General features: G+C 42.6%; 1 protein-coding gene across 1 annotated transcript; it reads left to right on the top strand.

Moving 5' to 3' along the window:
- The first annotated feature begins 2,495 nt into the window (after positions 1-2,495).
- LOC143559417 (putative caffeoyl-CoA O-methyltransferase At4g26220) lies at positions 2,496-17,597 on the top strand. The gene is made up of 4 exons (XM_077048003.1): positions 2,496-2,597; positions 2,708-2,852; positions 2,932-3,063; positions 17,282-17,597. Exons 1-4 carry the CDS (start codon positions 2,512-2,514, stop codon positions 17,570-17,572), a joined length of 654 nt encoding a protein of 217 aa, XP_076904118.1. The 5' UTR covers positions 2,496-2,511; the 3' UTR covers positions 17,573-17,597.
- Positions 17,598-19,445: the final 1,848 nt, after the last annotated feature.

Below are 19,445 nucleotides of genomic sequence, written 5' to 3'. Positions count from 1 at the left end.
CAATCTCAATCAATTTTCACGTTTACACTTCGTTACAGTCAGTTAAACATCGTATATATATTCTGTCCAGAATCTGTTCACATCAAAACTTAACATCATAACAATCTATGAACTATCATGCATCCATATAACCCTCTAGACACCATAACTACTATCCATGCATATAAATCACACCATACATACAAGATTAGGGTTTGTGATCTAATCCAAATCAAAGACAACAATGAATCATGCAACAACATCAATCTAGTTATCAATCTATTATGCAACTAACAAGAATCATATTGATCACATACATACATATAATCGGCCTACTTAGGGTTTACATACAACCCATTAAACATCAAAATTACACAACAAGGAGGTAAGGGATGATCAAGTATACCTTCCTAGCACCTAGTTCTTGGATTAATCTCTTGATTGATGTGTGTGTGTGTGATCTTTGTGGACGGCAGCCGTGGATCAAGAGAGGGAGAGAGAGCCGATTTAGGGTTGTAGGTTAATAATAAGTTAGGGTTTGTTTATTAGTGATGTATTTATAATAATACAAGTTACACTCTAGTCCCTCTTCTTTCCAAGGGTTGTTTTTCTAGAACATTCCATCATACTTGCCCAATAAGTTAACATGACCATAGTTTTATCACATAGCACATAATCCTAACACATAATAATCACATAATTATTGTTTTTACGTTTATCGTTTATTTATCAATCGTTTGCGTCAACTCGTTTGCGTTTCGGTGCAAATCCCGAAAGACTACACATGTAGTAAATGTTAAGCGTCATTTAAACCCTAGTTTAAATGTAATGAAGTATGCGTTATAGATTCAACGATCTTTAAAGTTTGAATTAACGGAGTTGAGTTAACGGGGTTAACCTGAAATTGACGATTGTCACATTGTCTCCATAGCTTCCCATCAATAACAGCATCAATAATTCAAAATAATATGCAACGTGGAAGAAGATAAAAATAAATTCCCACCGAATTCATTAAAGGCTAGCCAGGAAGAATTAAAGGGAACAGAAGAAGTAAATGTAACTAGAATGACGGTTAAAAAGAAAGAAAACAACGTCTCGTAAAAAATTAAATGGGTAGGAAGCAAATTAGTGGAGTGGCATGCTTGGTCTGTAATTATGTATGTATGTGTGTATGTATGTATGTATTAAAGAAATGTAAACATGTTAAGTATGTAATATGTATATTCGGATACGTATATGTAAGTATGTGAATGTAAAGTTTGTTGTCTGATTAACTAAAACTCACTCAACGTAGCTGACTTTTAGTAAGCATACAGGTAAACAGGTTAAAGCAGCTATCTTGAGGGAGATACATGACATCAAACTAAAGAGATTGACATCTGAAGAAGAAGTGTTATGCCATTTTGATATGATAATTTATGTTATGTTAAAGACGAGGTTTTAATGTTTTGTAATGAATGGTTGATATTTTTATATTACGTGAAAATTTTTAATTCACTATAATATATAAAATTGTGTTTATAAATAATCTAACGATAATGCAAAACACTGGGCTCGAAACCTTAATTGTAGTGTGTGTGGTCTAAGTGGCCGTGCCACTTGCTGAAGCCACTCACTCGCAAGGCACAACAGGCAGCCTTATATTTTAAGGAAAAAAAACAGGTTTTTCCTTTCTCCTATACTTGCCGTCTGACACTCTTTCCCACCTTCAATAAAAGTCATAATCAACCACAAAAATATGTGAACATTGTCACATGGGTCCAACTTTCTAGATTATTAAAAGTTATTTTAATTATTAATAAGTATTAAGTTTAATTAAAGGGTGTACGGTTGTTTTTCTTCAACACATTCAATAAATTTTTTACATAATTTTTGTCATAATTTTGTATTAATTTTATGTTTAGAAATGCACCTATGAACATATTTAGATAAAGAACCCAAATCAAGTATAAAAAATTCATCAAATTCGTTTAAAGTATAATAAAAATAATAGTGAAAGAAGTTGAAGGAGGGGGAAGGGGGGGGGGGGGGTGATTAAGTTATCTTAAGATGAAACCATTGTGTTAATTTGAGAAAAATGTTTTCTCAAACGTTGAAATTGAGGCATTTAACAAAGCTTTCAAGCTATGGGTCCTCGTAGATACAGTTACCAATCTCTAGGTCAATTGGTAAAATAAAGTGGTTGATGTATTTTAATAGAAAAATAAAACAATTATATTATGACCCTTTGATTAAAAAGTTTTAGTTTTACTGAACATGTGTCACAACTTATGGTAAAAAAAACTTAAGAGTTGGCTCTAATTACTAGTTCTCACTAAATTCTGATTTTGTTTCATGGCCATAATTCTATAAATAGACTTCATCTCCTTCACAAATTTTACTTACAACTTACAAACACACAGTCCATGGCTCCACAAATAAGAACTAAACCCCAAGGCTTACTACAAAATGAAGACATACGATGTAAGTTCATAATTCCTAATTTTGCTTCAATCTGCATCAACTCACTTCTTTAAGTTTTTTAAAATTTATATGCAGTACATCCTGGAGACTAACGTCTACCCTCGCGAACCCGAACCGTTGAAGGAACTTCGAGCTATCACCGCTTCACATCCACAGTAACCGTCTATTTTTTTTCTTTTTTTTTTTAATATCAAAAACAAGTTGTATGAACATGGTTTTGTTTTGTGAATAAATGCATGCACTTTAAAGATTTCTTGATATCCAGGGCTTACTTTAGTACCGCACCCGACGCGGGTCAGATGCTTGGGATCTTGTTGAAACTTGTTGGTGTGAAAAAAACAAAAGAGTTTGGGGTTTTTACGGGTTACTCGTTGCTTTTAACCGCGTTAACTATTCCTAATGATGGCAAGGTTTGTAACCTTGGTAGTACTCATGGTACTTTTTCTTTATTTGGTAGTTTATAAAAATTTTAACGTTTGATCGATATAGATTGTAGCGATAGATATGAACCGCGAATCGTATGACATTGGTCGACCGATTATAGAAAAGGCAAAGGTGGAGCACAAGATTGACTTTATTGAATCAGAGGCTGTACCGGCTCTTGATAAGATGCTAGAAAATGTAAGTTTTTCGTCAATTTAGAAATAATCCGAGTAACAAAACTATAAAACCGAACGAACTAAAATCAGAAAGTAATTCAAAGATGATTTAAGATCTTAAGAATGATTCTGATATTAGATCAGATATGATTAAGTTATATAGACGATTTGAAGGCAAATGCACTAGTAGAAGTATCCTACAGCTCTTGGTCATGGATTTTTTTTTCTTTTATAAAATTATAACACTGAATCATGTTAAAGCTTCCAGACCCATCAGCAACTCTAGCAAGCACAAGCCCAAACTCCTCTCATCTTTAGCCCAACTTATGGTTAAGTCCATATTAATCTCGGTCTAATCCAACATACAAATAAACACTACTCCCTCCGTCCCATTATAAGTGTCCAGGTTTGAAAAACACAAAGTTTAAGGTGGATTGAATGATTAATTTTTTTCTTACCAAATGACAATAATGCCCTTGAAAAATGGGTTCATCAATATTGTTTATTAATGCTAGTTGTGTGTGTTTAAGGGTAAACTTGAAAATTGGCTAATAAATTTTGAAAGTAGACACTTGTAATGAGACAAATAAAAAAGGAAATGTAGACACTTTTAATTGGACGTAGGGAGTATTATATTAGAACCAATATTATTGTCAATCAACTAAACGTTTGGATACCAACAAGTAAAATTAATAGTCTTATTTAAAATTTTCAATATCATTTGCTATTGAACTGAAACATCCACATATATCAACATGATAGAACCGCTGAAAATTGCTTTCTATATAGATCCTCAAAACCAGGAAAAAAAAATAGAAATTTGTATAAATTGATAAAACCTAAATTACATATTTTGTCCTTTAAATAGTGCTATACTTAACTGAGAAAATGTCTTGACACATGTTATAACTTAACTGAGATAATAGATGACCGTTAGTTAAAATGATTAAAATGGAGGTCTTTTGTCGTATAAACGACAACGAGTGAAACTGATTTTTTTTAAATGTCTCTATTCATAATTTAGTAATGTTTAAAGAAGAAAAATAAAGATTGAAATTTAGTCTATAAAAAACAGATTATTTTAACCAACATTATAATATTTGATGGTGTACTGCATTTAATCTCAATAGATTTATAGCAATAGATTTATTTTAGGGGAAAATATTTTAACCTCCCATTTCATGCTCAAAACACCATCGGTCACCTATATCAACCACTCCTTTGTTGGATTTCTCCTGAGTTGCCGAATGAACACCGATTAATCGACCACCATTTCAGAACTGGACGCTCCTTACCTCCTCTTTTATTTATGAAACCCTATCTGAGTCAACCCATTTTCATCTTCATCAATTATACCACCACAACCATGCCAACCTTGATTCCAGGTAGACAATAGTTGTTACTTATGGCAGTTTCTGAAGAAGCGTGGATCTACTCACTGGTAGCAGATCTACTTTCCTCGGGTATGATTAAACTGTTTCACCGATGGTTCCTTTGAATCCGTGTTCTTCCACCTACAAAATGAACAGCGCCGTTACTTACCCCTCAGAAAGGGACAGAGGGGTCCTCTTTGGGGTAACCCTCCGGCGTGAGAATCAGTATCTTTGTGGAGAAGATAATAAAGTGAGAGTCAGTGAAATCTCAAGAGTATTGCTGAATCGCTGAATACTCTTGATTGTGTGACTGTGTGTTTTCTGTAACTGACTGTGAGTGAATATAATTCAATATGATTGAATGTGATATCACTGCTTGTAACTGTCAATGATTGAGTGTGAATGAATGTGTCATCAAAGTGGAGTTGATGCTGTATTTATAGTGCTAGGGTTTCCACTGGCTGGGCTCAGCCTCGTTGGCCTCCTCCAATCGCACTGCGCCACGTGTCCTCTGGGACACCTGGCGCTTTCTCGTTGGTTGTAATCATGTGGTAGCACATGTGTCATGCTGAGTTGTCGACCTTTCATTTGGCAGCTGTCAACATCAGCATATTCTTACTCCTTAAAAAGATGCCTTCTAGAAGAGTGTCTGACGTGCACAATCAAGGTTGCCCTGATCCTGATTTGGATAAGGACGAGGTTGATTATGTGTACGTGTGATATGCGCCCATCCTGAGAATGCGCGAAGTCTTCTTTTTATTCTCACGCGCAGATATTTCATGCGCAGGTGTGATATGCACGAGCGTGTGATATGCGCCGCGCGCTGGTGCGCCACGCGCATATGTGACGCGCGAGCATATGTGATGTGCAATAGCATGCGATATGCGCCGCGCGCATATGTGATGCGCGAGCATATGATGCCTGAGCATGTTTTGTATGCGCGATGCGCCTGGGTTTTGGCTTTGTGCCTTCATAATGTCTTTATCTTGTGGGTTGACCCGCCTTGCTTGGTGTTGAGGCGGGTACATACCTCTTCAAGCCCCCCCAGTCTAATGTGTGTCTTATCTTGCGCGAGCGTGGTAAGATAGATATTAGACTCACTGAATTATCCTTTTATAGGGGGTTTTGTCGTTTTCTTGGTTGTTTCCATCGTCGCGCGAAGTTCTATCCATTTGGTTGAAAACGAAAGGTCCAAACACGTGGTTGGTTGGTGATGACGTGCGCCGTAAACGTGTCAGACGTTTCGTGTGCTCGAGGTGCTACAGTTGCCTTTCACGTCCCCTCACACAGCTGTCTTGAACACGTGTCGCACTCGCATTGGTTAGTACCTGGGAGTGGGGGCGCGTCTCTGTTCCGTGGCAGGTCGGTTACATCTTTTTGTCCCCTCACACAGCTGTTAGGGACACGTGTCGCGCCTTCGTTGGCTTGCCCCTGCGAGTGGGGGCGCGTGAAATCCGATCAGCTGCCACATTTCTCTCTCCTGGGCCTATAAAAGCAGGCCCTTAGGAAATTTTTATCTTCATCTTCATTGTTGCTAAAATTCAAATTTCTGCTTTCACATTCTGATTTGAGTGTTTACATCGATTCGAATCCTCGATTATCGGCTATTACAGTTGTATGTCTGATAGTTCATACTCGTCTAGCCCTTCAATCACCTCCGTTGCCTCTCGAAGACGCCGTGTGAAATCTGTGGTGATGTCGACATTGAAGCAAAAGGGGAAGGGGAAGAAGGTTGTTGAGACCACATCGGAGGAAGTAGGGAGGACCAAGGCCACCAAAAGGTGGAATGAAATCCCCTGCAAATTGAAGCAGGCAGATCTCGACAACCTGATCACCTCTCAGGGCTTTCCCACCCTGTTTGGCTGCATGTTGCCTAGGTCCGGGCAAACGGCGGCTGACCCGCCTGCCGGCTATATATCCCTATATAGCCACTTTTTCACCCACTGCAACCTTCGTCTCCCGATGACAAGGTTTGTGGGTGCACTGTTGAAGTTCTATGGGATTCACATATCCCAAGTCCATCCGTTTGGACTCGTGCGCGTGACTCACTTTGAGTTCATGTGCAAATCCCAGCGCGAGGAACCCACTCCTCGGCGCTTTCAATATTTTTATAAGGCCAAGATCCAAGACAATTGGATCTCTTTTATTCCTCGCAGTCAGAAGGTGAAGTGCTCCACTGTTTCATTCAAGAGCCTTCATGACTGGTCTGAGAGGTTTTTTTACATTAAGGCCGGTGTGATCCCCATCCGTATGACCATGCGCTCTATCACTTCTGCGCCTGCGGATGAGGATGTCCTCAAGAACCCAACTGGCGCATGGGTTAAGAAACTGACCGCCGAACCATCCCCCGCGAAGAAAATTTGCGAGGAGGCGCTGGTTGGGGTCGGCATGAGCAGGCTCTGGGCCGACAGCGCGCTTGAGCCCGTTATCCAAGTCGACGGGTTGTGTAAGTTTTTTTTTTTTTTTTTTTTTTTTTTTTTTTTTTTTTGCGCGAACATCGTTCTTTTGCTGATATCATTTAACTTGTCTTTGCGCAGTCACCAAGGATTACATCCTTGCCGCTTATGATGAACATGTGGAGGGCGGCTCCGTCGAACTTGGCGTTGGGGAGGTTGGTTTCCCGGATCGCTTTGATGACATGTTCATCCCAGTGGATCTGGATTTTGACTTTGACGGTGACGCGCCTGGTAAGCCTTCGCACTCCTGCTCATTCCTTTAGAATACCCAAGTTTATTAACAGTTCTGTCGCTTGTTTTTGTAGATGCGCTTGAAAACTACGAGCTAGAGCTCGCGGAAGAGGAGGAGGAGGAAGAGGAGGCGCCTCTACTAAAGCGCAAAGCTAAGGGGAAATCTGGCGCAGGGGCCAGTAAGAAACAGAAGAAAGAGGACACCCCTGTCGCTCATCCCCATGCTCAAACGAAGGGACCTAAGGAAACCCAGGTGTTTACCACAAAGGTTTCTTTAGCTTCTCTGCCTGTGAGAGTGGGCAGACCTCCTGTCCACTTGAGGTATGGTGGCGTCGCCTCCTCCTTTCGCGCGGCTGAAGAGAGAAGCAGTGCCGCGCCTGCAACAGGTATACTTTATTTATCTTCATCTGGCTGAATTGTTATTAAACCTTTGCTCCTTTAAATGTTTGCAGAGGCAGCGACGGTAACAGATCAGCCGCAGGCGCCACAAGGTGCCACGGCTGCGCCGGGGACTCCATCGAAGTCCCCTGTTCTACCCTCTGAAAAGGGTAGAATGGATTTTATGGCGATGTTCGATGCGCGAACAGAATTGCGCCAAGGTAAGTTTTGCACATATGTCTTCTGAATTTTTCCCTTTGGAGTCAGTCATAAACAATTTTTCCTTGTTTATTTGTTCATAGGAGTTGTAGCTGGCGCAACAGTTGCTGGTGATACTCCTGGCGGCACTTCCGGCGCCGCTGGTTCTGGTCCTGCTCCTGCTAGTGCTGAGTCTCCCCTTATTGGGATTACCAAGGAGCAGGAAACCGTATTGCGCGCCGAACTGGCGGCGTCGAGACCTCCCTCGCCTCCTCCTGCACGCAGCCCTCCCCGCGAGGCTGGTTTGGAGCCTTCCAGGTCGCAGGAGAAGAGGCCTGTTGAAGAAGACGAGGAGGACGAGGGGGTTCAAGTTGAAGACTCCTTGGGAGACCGCGCCAGCCCTGCGATTCCGCAAGTGTTCGCAGCGCAGACCTCTGGTGGGGCTGGCGCTGACTTTCCTGCTTCATCCCCGCAGGTATGTATTGATTTGTTGGTCCGCTGCGCGTATCTCCATATAAGTATGTTTTATGACTTAGAACTTTTCTTGTGTTTTGCAGGAAGGTGTCCACGTTTACCGCCCGAGATGGAAGATTAATGAAGAGAGTTCCTTTCAATCCATGGGCGTATGCGAGGACTTCTGGGCTCATGCCGTGCCTCCTACTGAAAGGAGGTATCAGGAGGAGCGCACCCGCGCGGACTTGCTGAACGACCATGTTTTCGCTGGGTCGGCTTTCTTCGCTGCTTCCCAAGAGCTTCGTCGTGATTATGTTAAAGTACGCGACGCTCTTGTGGAAGCCCAACGAGAGGCTAAGGTGGCCGCCTGGAACCTGTCTGATGCTCGCGCGCGAGCTGAGAAACTCCAGGCGGAGCTCAGTGAAAACAGAGCAAGTGCCAACACCGCATACATCAAGCGCGGGCATGAGCTCCAAGCTGCGCGGGAGAAGCAGCAGTTGGCGGAGGCCGAAGTTGCCAAGTACGCGCGCAGAGTGCGTGTCTTGGAACAGCAGGCCGAGGCGCGTGACCAAGCTATCATCCAGAGTATCACTGAGAAATCATCACTGGAGAGCGAGGTTGCGCGCCTGAAAAGGGATTTGGCGGCCGCGCAGGCCGATAGAGATGAGGCCTTGGCCACGGCGGCGTCTAGCCAGGAAGCACTTGGTGCTGCGCAGGCGGAGAAAGAAAAAATTTTGGCGGCAGCAGCGTCTGATAAGGAGGAACTAAAAAAGGCTAAGGAAACTGTTGAGTTATTAAACTCTCAGGTTCCTGCCCTCGAGACGTCTGTTGCTGGCCTCGCGCAGGATCGCCAATGGCTGGTGTCACAGGGCATGGCTCGCTGCGCTTTGGCGATGAAATATTCCGCCGAGTTTCAAGCCCTTGTGATGGACTGCAATGCCGCCGCGCGTTTGGTGGGCCGAGCTGAAGGGTTTACGGATGGGTATGAGTATGGCATGTTGAGGAAGAACCCATCCGAGTACCCTTACAAGAGCGATGCGGCCTGCGCGGACATGGCCGCGGTGGGGGAAAAGTATATGAATACTCCCATCCCCATCCTTATGCAGGTACCTTGATCTTAATGAGTTTTACTTTACTAACTTTTCTAAGTGTTTTGTACTCATTACTTTTCTAATGATTTACAGATAGCTGCGCTTGCTGACCAGCCCGACCTCGGCGTGCTAAAGAAGTTGCTTGATGATTGCGAGAGGGCTGGTGGCGATGATGGTGGCGCGGGGGATGTTGCCCCTGCCAGCGGCTGTGGCGCGGCGAAAGAATCTGCTCGTGACACCGTTGTGATCGAAGACTCCAATGAGGAGGAAGAACTTGACTATGGTCAGTTCGGGGATGAGGAGCAGACCGCGCCAGATGCTGCGGGAGATGATGAGGGTGATGAAGCGGCTGACGTCGACGTGGAGACTTGAGAAGCCCTTCATCAAATTTTGTATATTTATTTTTTATACTTGTAATTTGTAACTCATCATACTTGTAAATTTCGATCCAATGGAATGAAACTTGTTCTCTCCTTTTCATATCTTGCGCATTTCCATTCATCTCTTCATGTTTGGTTGTATAGATATAAGATATGCTTGCACGTTAAAATAAGAACAAGGTTGTATGGAAATTATTCACTTACCCTCTGTTCTATTTTGTTTGTGGTTCTCGCAGTATCTTGCTCATGTTGACATGCGCGCTAACTTTTCGTTATTTTCTTTTTCGCGCGTCGTTGTCGCGCGGTATGGAAGTATGAGTTTAGCCATTACATGTCAGCTTGTGTTTCTCAGATATCCACTATGATTCCGCGCACGGCCTCGACCTGAGACCTTAACATGATATGGCATGTACTTTGCCTTAGTTGTGTTTAAGGATTTTTATGATCAGGCTGCGCGGGATGTAAGATGGATGTTTGTGAGTGTTTTGAGGTAAGGCTCTTTGTTTTGGGCTAAGGCCCTGACGTTTTTAGAGTTAAGACTCATTAACGTGTTTGAGCTAAGGCTCGTAAGTTTGGGCTAAGGCCCTGACGTTTTAGAGTTAAGACTCGTTAACGCGTTTGAGCTAAGGCTCGCGCATGTATGTTTTACTTCGCTTTATTTTGTTTTGAAGTCAATATAGTGTTGTCATATTGTTCCAATTTAATAAAGGAAGTGTGAAACATGTATGCAAAGGTAATAGAACAAATATTGAAAGATAGCGCGACAAATATTGAAAGATAGCGCGAATCATCATTCATGATGGCTTAAAAGCCTTGATTACAAATTTGAACTTTTACATGAAGCATTTTCTAAGTTGTGCCGCGTTCCACGAGCGTGGTATCTTTTTTCCATTCAAATCTTTTAAAGCGTACGCGCCTTTCCCCAAATCTTCTGAAATTTGATAAGGTCCCTCCCAATTGGGGGACATTTTTCCTGGGGGTATTGCGCGACTAGCTTCATTGTTTCGAAGGACAAAATCATTTTTCTTGAAGTGGCATTCTTTAACGCGCTGATTATAATATTTTTCCAGCTTTTTCTTGTATCTGGCTTCATTAATGATAGCCGCTTCTCTGCGCCCTTCAAGCAAGTTAAGGTCCAATCTTCTTTCGCGCTCGTTATCAGTTTTGCTCATCATGAGTACCCTATGGGATGGGCATCCAATTTCTGCTGGGATCATAGCCTCTGTCCCATAGGTTAGGCTGAACGGGGATTCACCATTGCTAGTTTTGCTTAATGTCCTGTGCGCCCACAGGACATTAGGTAACTCTTCGACCCAAGAATGGGATTCTCCCTCCAACCTTTTCTTCAGCCCATTTAGCAAACTTTGATTCGCGCGCTCCACTTGACCATTCCCCTGAGGGTGGTAGACGGATGTGAAGATTTGGTTGATGTGCAATTCTCTGAGCCAGCTTGATATCTTCCTGTCAGTGAATTGTTTGCCATTGTCGCTCAAAATTTCCATGGGAAGGCCAAAACGGCAAATGATGTGGCTCCAGATAAATTGCTTCATCGCCTCAGCTGTGATTTTTGCTAGTGGCTTGGCCTCAACCCATTTTGTGAAATAGTCTATCGCCACTACCAAAAATTTCACTCGCCCTTGCGCTTGCGGCAGGGGCCCTACAATATCAATGGCCCATTTGTGGAAAGGCCATGCGGAGGTGACTGGAATCAAGTTGTTCTTTGGACGCATGGTGTTTGGCGCGTAGCTCTGACATGCCTTGCATTTTTGGATTTCTTTTAGCGCATCCAAGTACATGCCTGGCCAATAGTAGCCTGAGCTCATCGCCTTGGCAACCACCATGTGCGGGCCAGCGTGAATTCCACAGATTCCTTCATGAATCTCCCTAATCACATAGGTTGCTTCTTCAGCATCCAGGCACTTCATGAGCGGTCCAAGATAAGAGCGCCGATATAATGTACCATCAAGTAATTCATAGTTCTGTGCCTTGTGTCTTATCTTTCTCGCCTGTGCGCGATCGTCCGGTAACTTCCCCTTCATCAGGAATTCTGTTATTGGAGTTATCCAGGATGAAGGGGTTGTATGAATTACAAGGACCGATTGCGTTTGCACTGACGGGCTGCTCATTACCTCCACCCTGACATCTGTGCCAAAGTGATCAAAATTAGTTGATGCCATTTTACTCAACGCGTCAGCGGACTTGTTTTCGCTGCGCGAGATGTGTATGATTCTGAAGAAGTCAAACTGCTCAACGAGCTTTTTTGCCTGCTCTAGATACAGAGGCATTGTGTTCTCCTTGGCGTCATATAGGCCGTTGACCTGAGCAGCTACCAAGTAAGAATCAACATGCGCCTCTAGTCTTTTAACCCCAAACTTGCGCGCGATGCGCAGACCAGCCAGCAGGGCTTCATACTCAGCCTCATTGTTGGTACTCTTGAAGTCCAACCTGATAGCATAAGTATATTCACGATTATCAGGGTCCATCAGTTTGAGGCCTGCGCCGGACCCTTCGCTGTTGGAGGCTCCATCAGTGAATAGCCTCCAAACATCTTCTTCATCATTTGCTCGCGGAGGATCTACCTCGCGCTGAGCTTCTTCAATCTTTCCGTCTGGGATTTCCGTGATGAAATCCGCCAAAACTTGACCCTTTATCGCTGGACGGGGCTTATAAGTGATCGTGTGTTCACCTAATTCCAGCGCCCACTTTGTCAGCCTTCCGGAGAGCGCGGGGCGTCGCAAGACTTGCTGGATGTTGTAACCAGTCAGAACTTCAATAGGATGACCATTGAAGTATCTATGGAGCTTGCGCGACGCGTGTGTTAGTGACAAAACTAACTTTTCCATTATGGAATAGCGCGTCTCAGGGTCTGTGAGCACCCGACTCACATAGTATATCGGCGTTTGTATCCCCTTGCGATCCACCAATAATACTGCGCCGATCGCGCGGTCTCCAGCTGACAGGTACAATGTAAGGGTCTCGCCAGGAAGTGGAGCTGTGAGCGCTGGCAATTTAATGAGACATTCTTTTATCTCAGTGAAAGCTTGCTCAGCCTCAGGCGTCCACTTGAATTGGCTCTTCTTCAAACAGTTCCTCAAGGTGTTAACGAATGGAGTAGATTTGCTGGCGTGGTTCGCTAGGAACCTGTTGATTGACACCAATCTACCATTCAGCTTCTGAACCTCTTTCATGGTGGATGGTGAAGGCATGTCAAGGATGGCTTCCACCTTTTCAGGGTTCACCTTGAAACCATCCTTAGTGACCATTACACCAAGAAATTTCCCCTCTTCTGTTCCGAAAGTACATTTGCTCGGGTTGAGCTTCATGTTAACCTCCGTTAGGCGCTGAAGAGTTTCCTCGATGTCTTTGAGCATTTGTCTCTCCTCCCTGCTCTTGATCACCAAATCATCGACGTAGACTTCTAGATTTCTTCCGATTTGTTCACTGAAAACCGAATCCATAAGTCTCTGATAGGTTGCGCCCGCATTCTTTAAACCAAAGGGCATTTTTGTGTAACAAAAAACACCCTTGTCGGTTCTGAAGGCCGTCTTGTCTTCATCCTGTGGTGCCATTTGAATCTGGTGATAGCCTTTGTAGGCATCCAGGAAACATTTGAGCTTGAATGGCGCCACGGAGTCCACCTTTGCGTCGATGTTTGGGAGGGGGTAACAATCTTTCGGACATGCTTTGTTGAGGTCCTTGAAGTCAATACACATTCTCCATGACCCGTTGCTTTTCTTTACCATCACAGGATTGGCTACCCATGTCTGGTATCGAATTGGGCGGATGATGTTTGCGCGCAACAGGTCCTCCACTTGCTCATTCATGGCCTTCGCCTTTTCATCCCCCATGATTCTCTTTTTCTGTGCAATTGGCTCCACCGACTTAAACGTGTTAAGAGAATGTTGCGCCAAGTCTCGCGGGACCCCCGTCATATCGGAGTGTTGCCACGCGAAAACCGACGTGTATTTTGTAAGCAACTTTTTCATTCTCAATCTCGTTTCGTCTGAAATGGTAGCGCCAATTGTGACCGTTTGATCTGGGAATTTTGGGTTTAAAATCCACTTCTCTGGCGCATTGTCAGCCATTGTAAGTTTCATTCTCCCTTCCCGCGGCGTGCTTGTCACTGCGCACAAATGATCGCGGTAAACAAATGCTACGCCTGTTGGTGTAGGGATCCCCAATGCGCCGTGCGCTGGCGACGGTACAGCATTAAATTGGGCAATCGTTCCCCTACCCAGGATCATATTGTGGCATGACGTGGTGGGCAAGACCAAGAAGTTGACAACTTCGGCTCGCTTGTGCTCATCATCCCCCATAGTTAGTTCAAACTGAATCTGGCCTAGGGGATGTATGATTTCATTTGAGACACCACAGATTGGTGCGTTCACAATTTCGAGCCGCGCTTGGTCTGCCGGGTCTAACTTTCTGAAACACTGCTCATACATAATGTCAGATTCGCTTCCAGTGTCCACCAGGACCTTTGACACTTCGTAATGAGCAATGTGTGTGGTAATGACGAGAGGACTGCTTATTGAAGGGCCTCCCCTGATTCTTGGGAAGATGACTTGCTGCTCGCGCCAATCTCCGTGTATTTGCGCGCTTCTCTTTCTTGACGTCTGCCCTTGTCGTCCCCCCTCAGCCACACAGATTCTTTTGTACTTCTTGCTGGCAGAGGCTCCCTCCGGTTGCTCATCTTCTATTCTTTGGTTTTTTACCAAGTGAGCCAGCCTGCCCGACTTTACATCCTTCTCGATCGCATCCTTTAAATGATGGCATGCGTCGGTGTTGTGGCCCGGGGACCTGTGAAATTCACAATATTTGCCACTGTTTTGCGGTCCCTTGTAGTGTAGTTGTTTGGGGGGCTTGAATTGGACATTCTCAGTACTTAACACCTGTGAAGGTGTTTTAGTGAGGGGCGTCCATATTCTTGGCAAAGGTCTGCTAGGATCTCTGCCGCCCTCCCTCTTGTCACCCTCCCCGCGATTACGAACTTCTTTTTGGGGCTGTGGTGAGGTTGGTTGCGCTTGTTTTTCCGCGGAAGAAAAACTTGTTGGCTGCAACCTGGACCATACAGAGTTCTGTTTGGCCCTCTTATCTTTGCTGCGCGGTGATTCTGCCTGATGCGCTCTTTCTCTTGCCCTATCTTGGGCAATCTGTTTCTCATTTCTCGCGAAAACTCGCGATGCCTCCATTAACTTGGCCCACGTGGTGGGCATACCATCTTTGCTTACAAGAGCCCGGCGGAGTTGGTCACTGCGCGCGCCTTGTATAAAGGCCACGCGCAGGAGCTGCTCAGTTATGCCCCCGATTGCCAGGGATTCCTGATTGAAACGAGTGATGTAATCTTCAATCGTTTCATCATTCCTGCGTATGCAGTGCATGATGTCATCAGGATCGCGCGTGTGCCTGCGCTGCTGTACGAAGTGGGCTTGGAACTTTTCTAATAGTTCCTCGAACCCATCAATTTGCCCTGTCGGCAAGCTCTCGAACCATACCCGCGCTGCGCCTGTGAGGCAGCGAGCAAACATATGACACCATGTTGGCATCGTCCAGCTCTCTAGGTTTCCCGTGTTATAGAAACCTTGCAAAAAGTCATCTGGATCTGTTGTGCCATCATACTTGCCCAGACCACTTGGCATCTTTGTCTTGTGCTGGATGGGAGCCTGCGCGATGCGCGCAGTAAACTTTGAGTGTTTTACCAGGATGGCTGGTCTATAGGGCGTGGTTACGTCCACTTGCCCTCTGATCGGTGGGCTGTACGGCATGTGCAGATCCAGATCTGCTCTGGCTCCAGGCGCCATGTTCACAGGCGCGCGAAGCTGTGAGCCTCCTGCATGAGTATCCCGTGTCTTCCTCATGCTATGCACTTCTTCATCACTGAACTCAGTGTGTGCAGTGTGAACAGAATGTCCCTCTTCCGGCTGCGCGCGGCCTCTTTGTAGTCTGCTTATCAAAAGCTTGCCTTTGTGCTTGGTCGGCTAGCTTCTTCTGCTTGACCATGTCGTTGTACTTTTCAATCAGACGCCGCTGCTCGTTTATGAGCCATTCATTCGGATCATTTGCTTCATCTTCTGGACCCACTGGTAGCAGATCTACTTTCCTCGGGTATGATTAAACTGTTTCACCGATGGTTCCTTTGAATCCGTGTTCTTCCACCTACAAAATGAACAGCGCCGTTACTTACCCCTCAGAAAGGGACAGAGGGGTCCTCTTTGGGGTAACCCTCCGGCGTGAGAATCAGTATCTTTGTGGAGAAGATAATAAAGTGAGAGTCAGTGAAATCTCAAGAGTATTGCTGAATCGCTGAATACTCTTGATTGTGTGACTGTGTGTTTTCTGTAACTGACTGTGAGTGAATATAATTCAATATGATTGAATGTGATATCACTGCTTGTAACTGTCAATGATTGAGTGTGAATGAATGTGTCATCAAAGTGGAGTTGATGCTGTATTTATAGTGCTAGGGTTTCCACTGGCTGGGCTCAGCCTCGTTGGCCTCCTCCAATCGCACTGCGCCACGTGTCCTCTGGGACACCTGGCGCTTTCTCGTTGGTTGTAATCATGTGGTAGCACATGTGTCATGCTGAGTTGTCGACCTTTCATTTGGCAGCTGTCAACATCAGCATATTCTTACTCCTTAAAAAGATGCCTTCTAGAAGAGTGTCTGACGTGCACAATCAAGGTTGCCCTGATCCTGATTTGGATAAGGACGAGGTTGATTATGTGTACGTGTGATATGCGCCCATCCTGAGAATGCGCGAAGTCTTCTTTTTATTCTCACGCGCAGATATTTCATGCGCAGGTGTGATATGCACGAGCGTGTGATATGCGCCGCGCGCTGGTGCGCCACGCGCATATGTGACGCGCGAGCATATGTGATGTGCAAGAGCATGCGATATGCGCCGCGCGCATATGTGATGCGCGAGCATATGATGCCTGAGCATGTTTTGTATGCGCGATGCGCCTGGGTTTTGGCTTTGTGCCTTCATAATGTCTTTATCTTGTGGGTTGACCCGCCTTGCTTGGTGTTGAGGCGGGTACATACCTCTTCAGTTTCTAACATGCTATGCTATCTTAAATTTATAAAAGCATGCTTGATTTAGTTTTTGACATTAATGCTCTCTAATACAAACCTAGATTGAATGTTCGCTCATTTAAAATTTAATTGAACAATTCATGAGCATAAACGAGCGTAAACAAACATATATGAAGAAGAACACAAACAAACATAAACGAATATAAATACACTAGAATGTATACGAACGAACACATATAAAACATTAAGTACATGTTTCATTCAATGTTTTATCCAAAAATGAATATAAAGGAATATAACCAAACATAGATAGATCAAAGTAGGTCCAAATATATTATAAATTTTCTTACAATAAACTATATTAAAATATAAAAAATATATTCACAATATTAGAAACGATCAATGTAAAGAAAAAAAAAACCCTCATAATAAGAGGGTCAAAAACCCTCATAATAAGAGGGTCAAAAGCTAGTAATATATAAATTTGTGTCATTGAAAATTGGAGGTCCAAAACTCTTAACCTACTTTGTTTCTCGTGGAGCTGACATTGGCACTAATACTACTACTTGCATCGGGTCGGGTCGGATTGGTTTGATTTGGTTTCGATCCAAGTTGTAATGAATATATAATTCTTTTTTCTTTAGCCTGCTAATGAAGGAAGTTTCGACTTTGCTTTCGTTGATGCGGACAAGAATAACTATGTCAACTATCATGAGCGCGTAATGAAACTAGTGAAGGTAAATGGGATCGTGGTGTATGACAACACACTCTGGTTAGGGACGGTAGTACAACCGGAGTCATCTTTGAATGATTATTTCAAAGAGGGGAGAGAAAGAATCATAAAGTTTAACAAATCACTTGCAGCTGATCCTCGTATCGATATCTCTATAGTTCCACTAGGTGATGGTCTCACTATTTGCAGGCGTCTCTATTAGAATTTCATGTATCGTTTCAATGTCTTTTTTTAGTAATTTCAATGCTGAATTGTATGTTTTATACGATACGGCATAAACCTTACATAAAACTTGTGGGCTAGGGTCTAGTTTAAATAAAGCCGTTTAGCTTTGTAGATTGAATGTACCTTTATCATTTAACAAAGAATAAAATGTGCCTTCTATTTTAGAACTTAATGAATAAAATGTGCCTTCTATTTTAGAACTTAATGGTGAGCTATTTTATGTTAAACTAGTTTTTATCCCCCAGTATTACGCGGGTTGTTTTATATTATTTGTTTTTAATATTTATTTATTTTTACTTTTTATTGTATGAAAGTTAATAATATACTTATGGCTTGATGATAAATTGTTTCACAAATAAATGAGATATAATAACCCGGCTTAAAAGCTATATGGGTTTGATGAGACCCAAGACCCGTTTATTATTATTTTTTTTCATAAAATCGGTTTTTTAATTATAAATTATATATATATACTTTTTTTAAATAAATTATATATTAATTTTTAGTATATCCCTACTTTATAGGAATTTTATATCAAATATTTGGTGAGATTATTTTTAATTTAATGAAATGTTATAACCCGAAATATTTGGGTTTAATAAAACCCATACCCGTGAATTCAGGTAAAATGCATGATAAGCCTCCATTTAAAAATTAACCAAATCCGGTGACTCCAAAAAAAGGGGGAGCGACCACACCGCGACACGTATGATTTTTATGTTTTCGTTTATACATATTATAGATTTGTAAAAATTAAAAGGGAAAATGGCATTATGGCATCGCCTTTTATAAAAACGCATTTATTAAAGTATAGTATATATTTGTGACAACTGCCAATTTTCATGTTAACTCCGTTAACTAAACTTGGTTAATTTCGTTAACCCCGTTAGAAAACGCACATGCATGTGAGCATACACACAAGTCAGTCCGATTACGTTGGTGACCTAACAAGAGAAATAAGTTATCAATAAGAATAATGGAAAATACATACGAATAAATAAAAGTGTTACATGTTATACTTGAACTAGTATTCAAGTGTTACATGTTATATGTGAACTAGTTGAAAAATGAACAAAGATTAAGTAAACATTATATGTTTTGACATTTGAAATTCAATAAAACCCTGAAGGTACAACATTAGTGGCATAGTGTACATTCAGCAATGCTTAAAACACTTGCCCTGCATAATGTACAACCAACTATAGAACAAACCCACTTGAAATTGTAAATATATAAATTTAGTTTGACCCAAAGTCACACGAAACATGAGACACCTGAATTACACTAACTCGATAAGTGAACCCAACCTGAAGCAAACTAAAACTTGATCAAACAAAACCCCACATACCCGAGCCCAAATAAACACACCAAACTTATCCGATTCTTTAAATTCAATCATAACAACAGTTCTCATTCTTTGAGAACGCAAGGCAACTAATTCGTAATCGATTACGTTTAGAAACTGCTAGGAAACTAATTTGCAGTCGATTACATTCAAATTCCCCTAAGCAAAACGTTTAATTAGATACTTTGGATTTAAATTAAAATAAGCAATGAGGAACATAGTCAATGCTTTGTTAAGAATAAAAACAAAACGAAACCAAAGGAACTTGTTGATCTAACAATAAACAAAAACATGATTCTAAACAAAACAAAACGCTTAGTTAAGATACTAAATATAACATATATTGCCATGTCATGAACCATTGTATAATCAAAGCGTCTGCAATTGTTACCGTAAATTCATTTATGTTGACGGTAGCTCAGGTCCAGTATAAGGCTGGTCATGCCATAAACTGGAATATCATCACAGCCAAAAACCGCACACAAGTTGCTAATCATACAATATT

This window comes from Bidens hawaiensis, unplaced genomic scaffold (assembly GCF_021521415.1).
Source record: "Bidens hawaiensis isolate Kalapana, Puna unplaced genomic scaffold, B.hawaiensis_p1.1 tig00019821_1, whole genome shotgun sequence".
Lineage (NCBI taxonomy): Eukaryota > Viridiplantae > Streptophyta > Magnoliopsida > Asterales > Asteraceae > Bidens > Bidens hawaiensis.
Note: the sequence above shows the minus strand (reverse complement) of the source record. Positions and strands in the feature narration are given on the sequence as shown.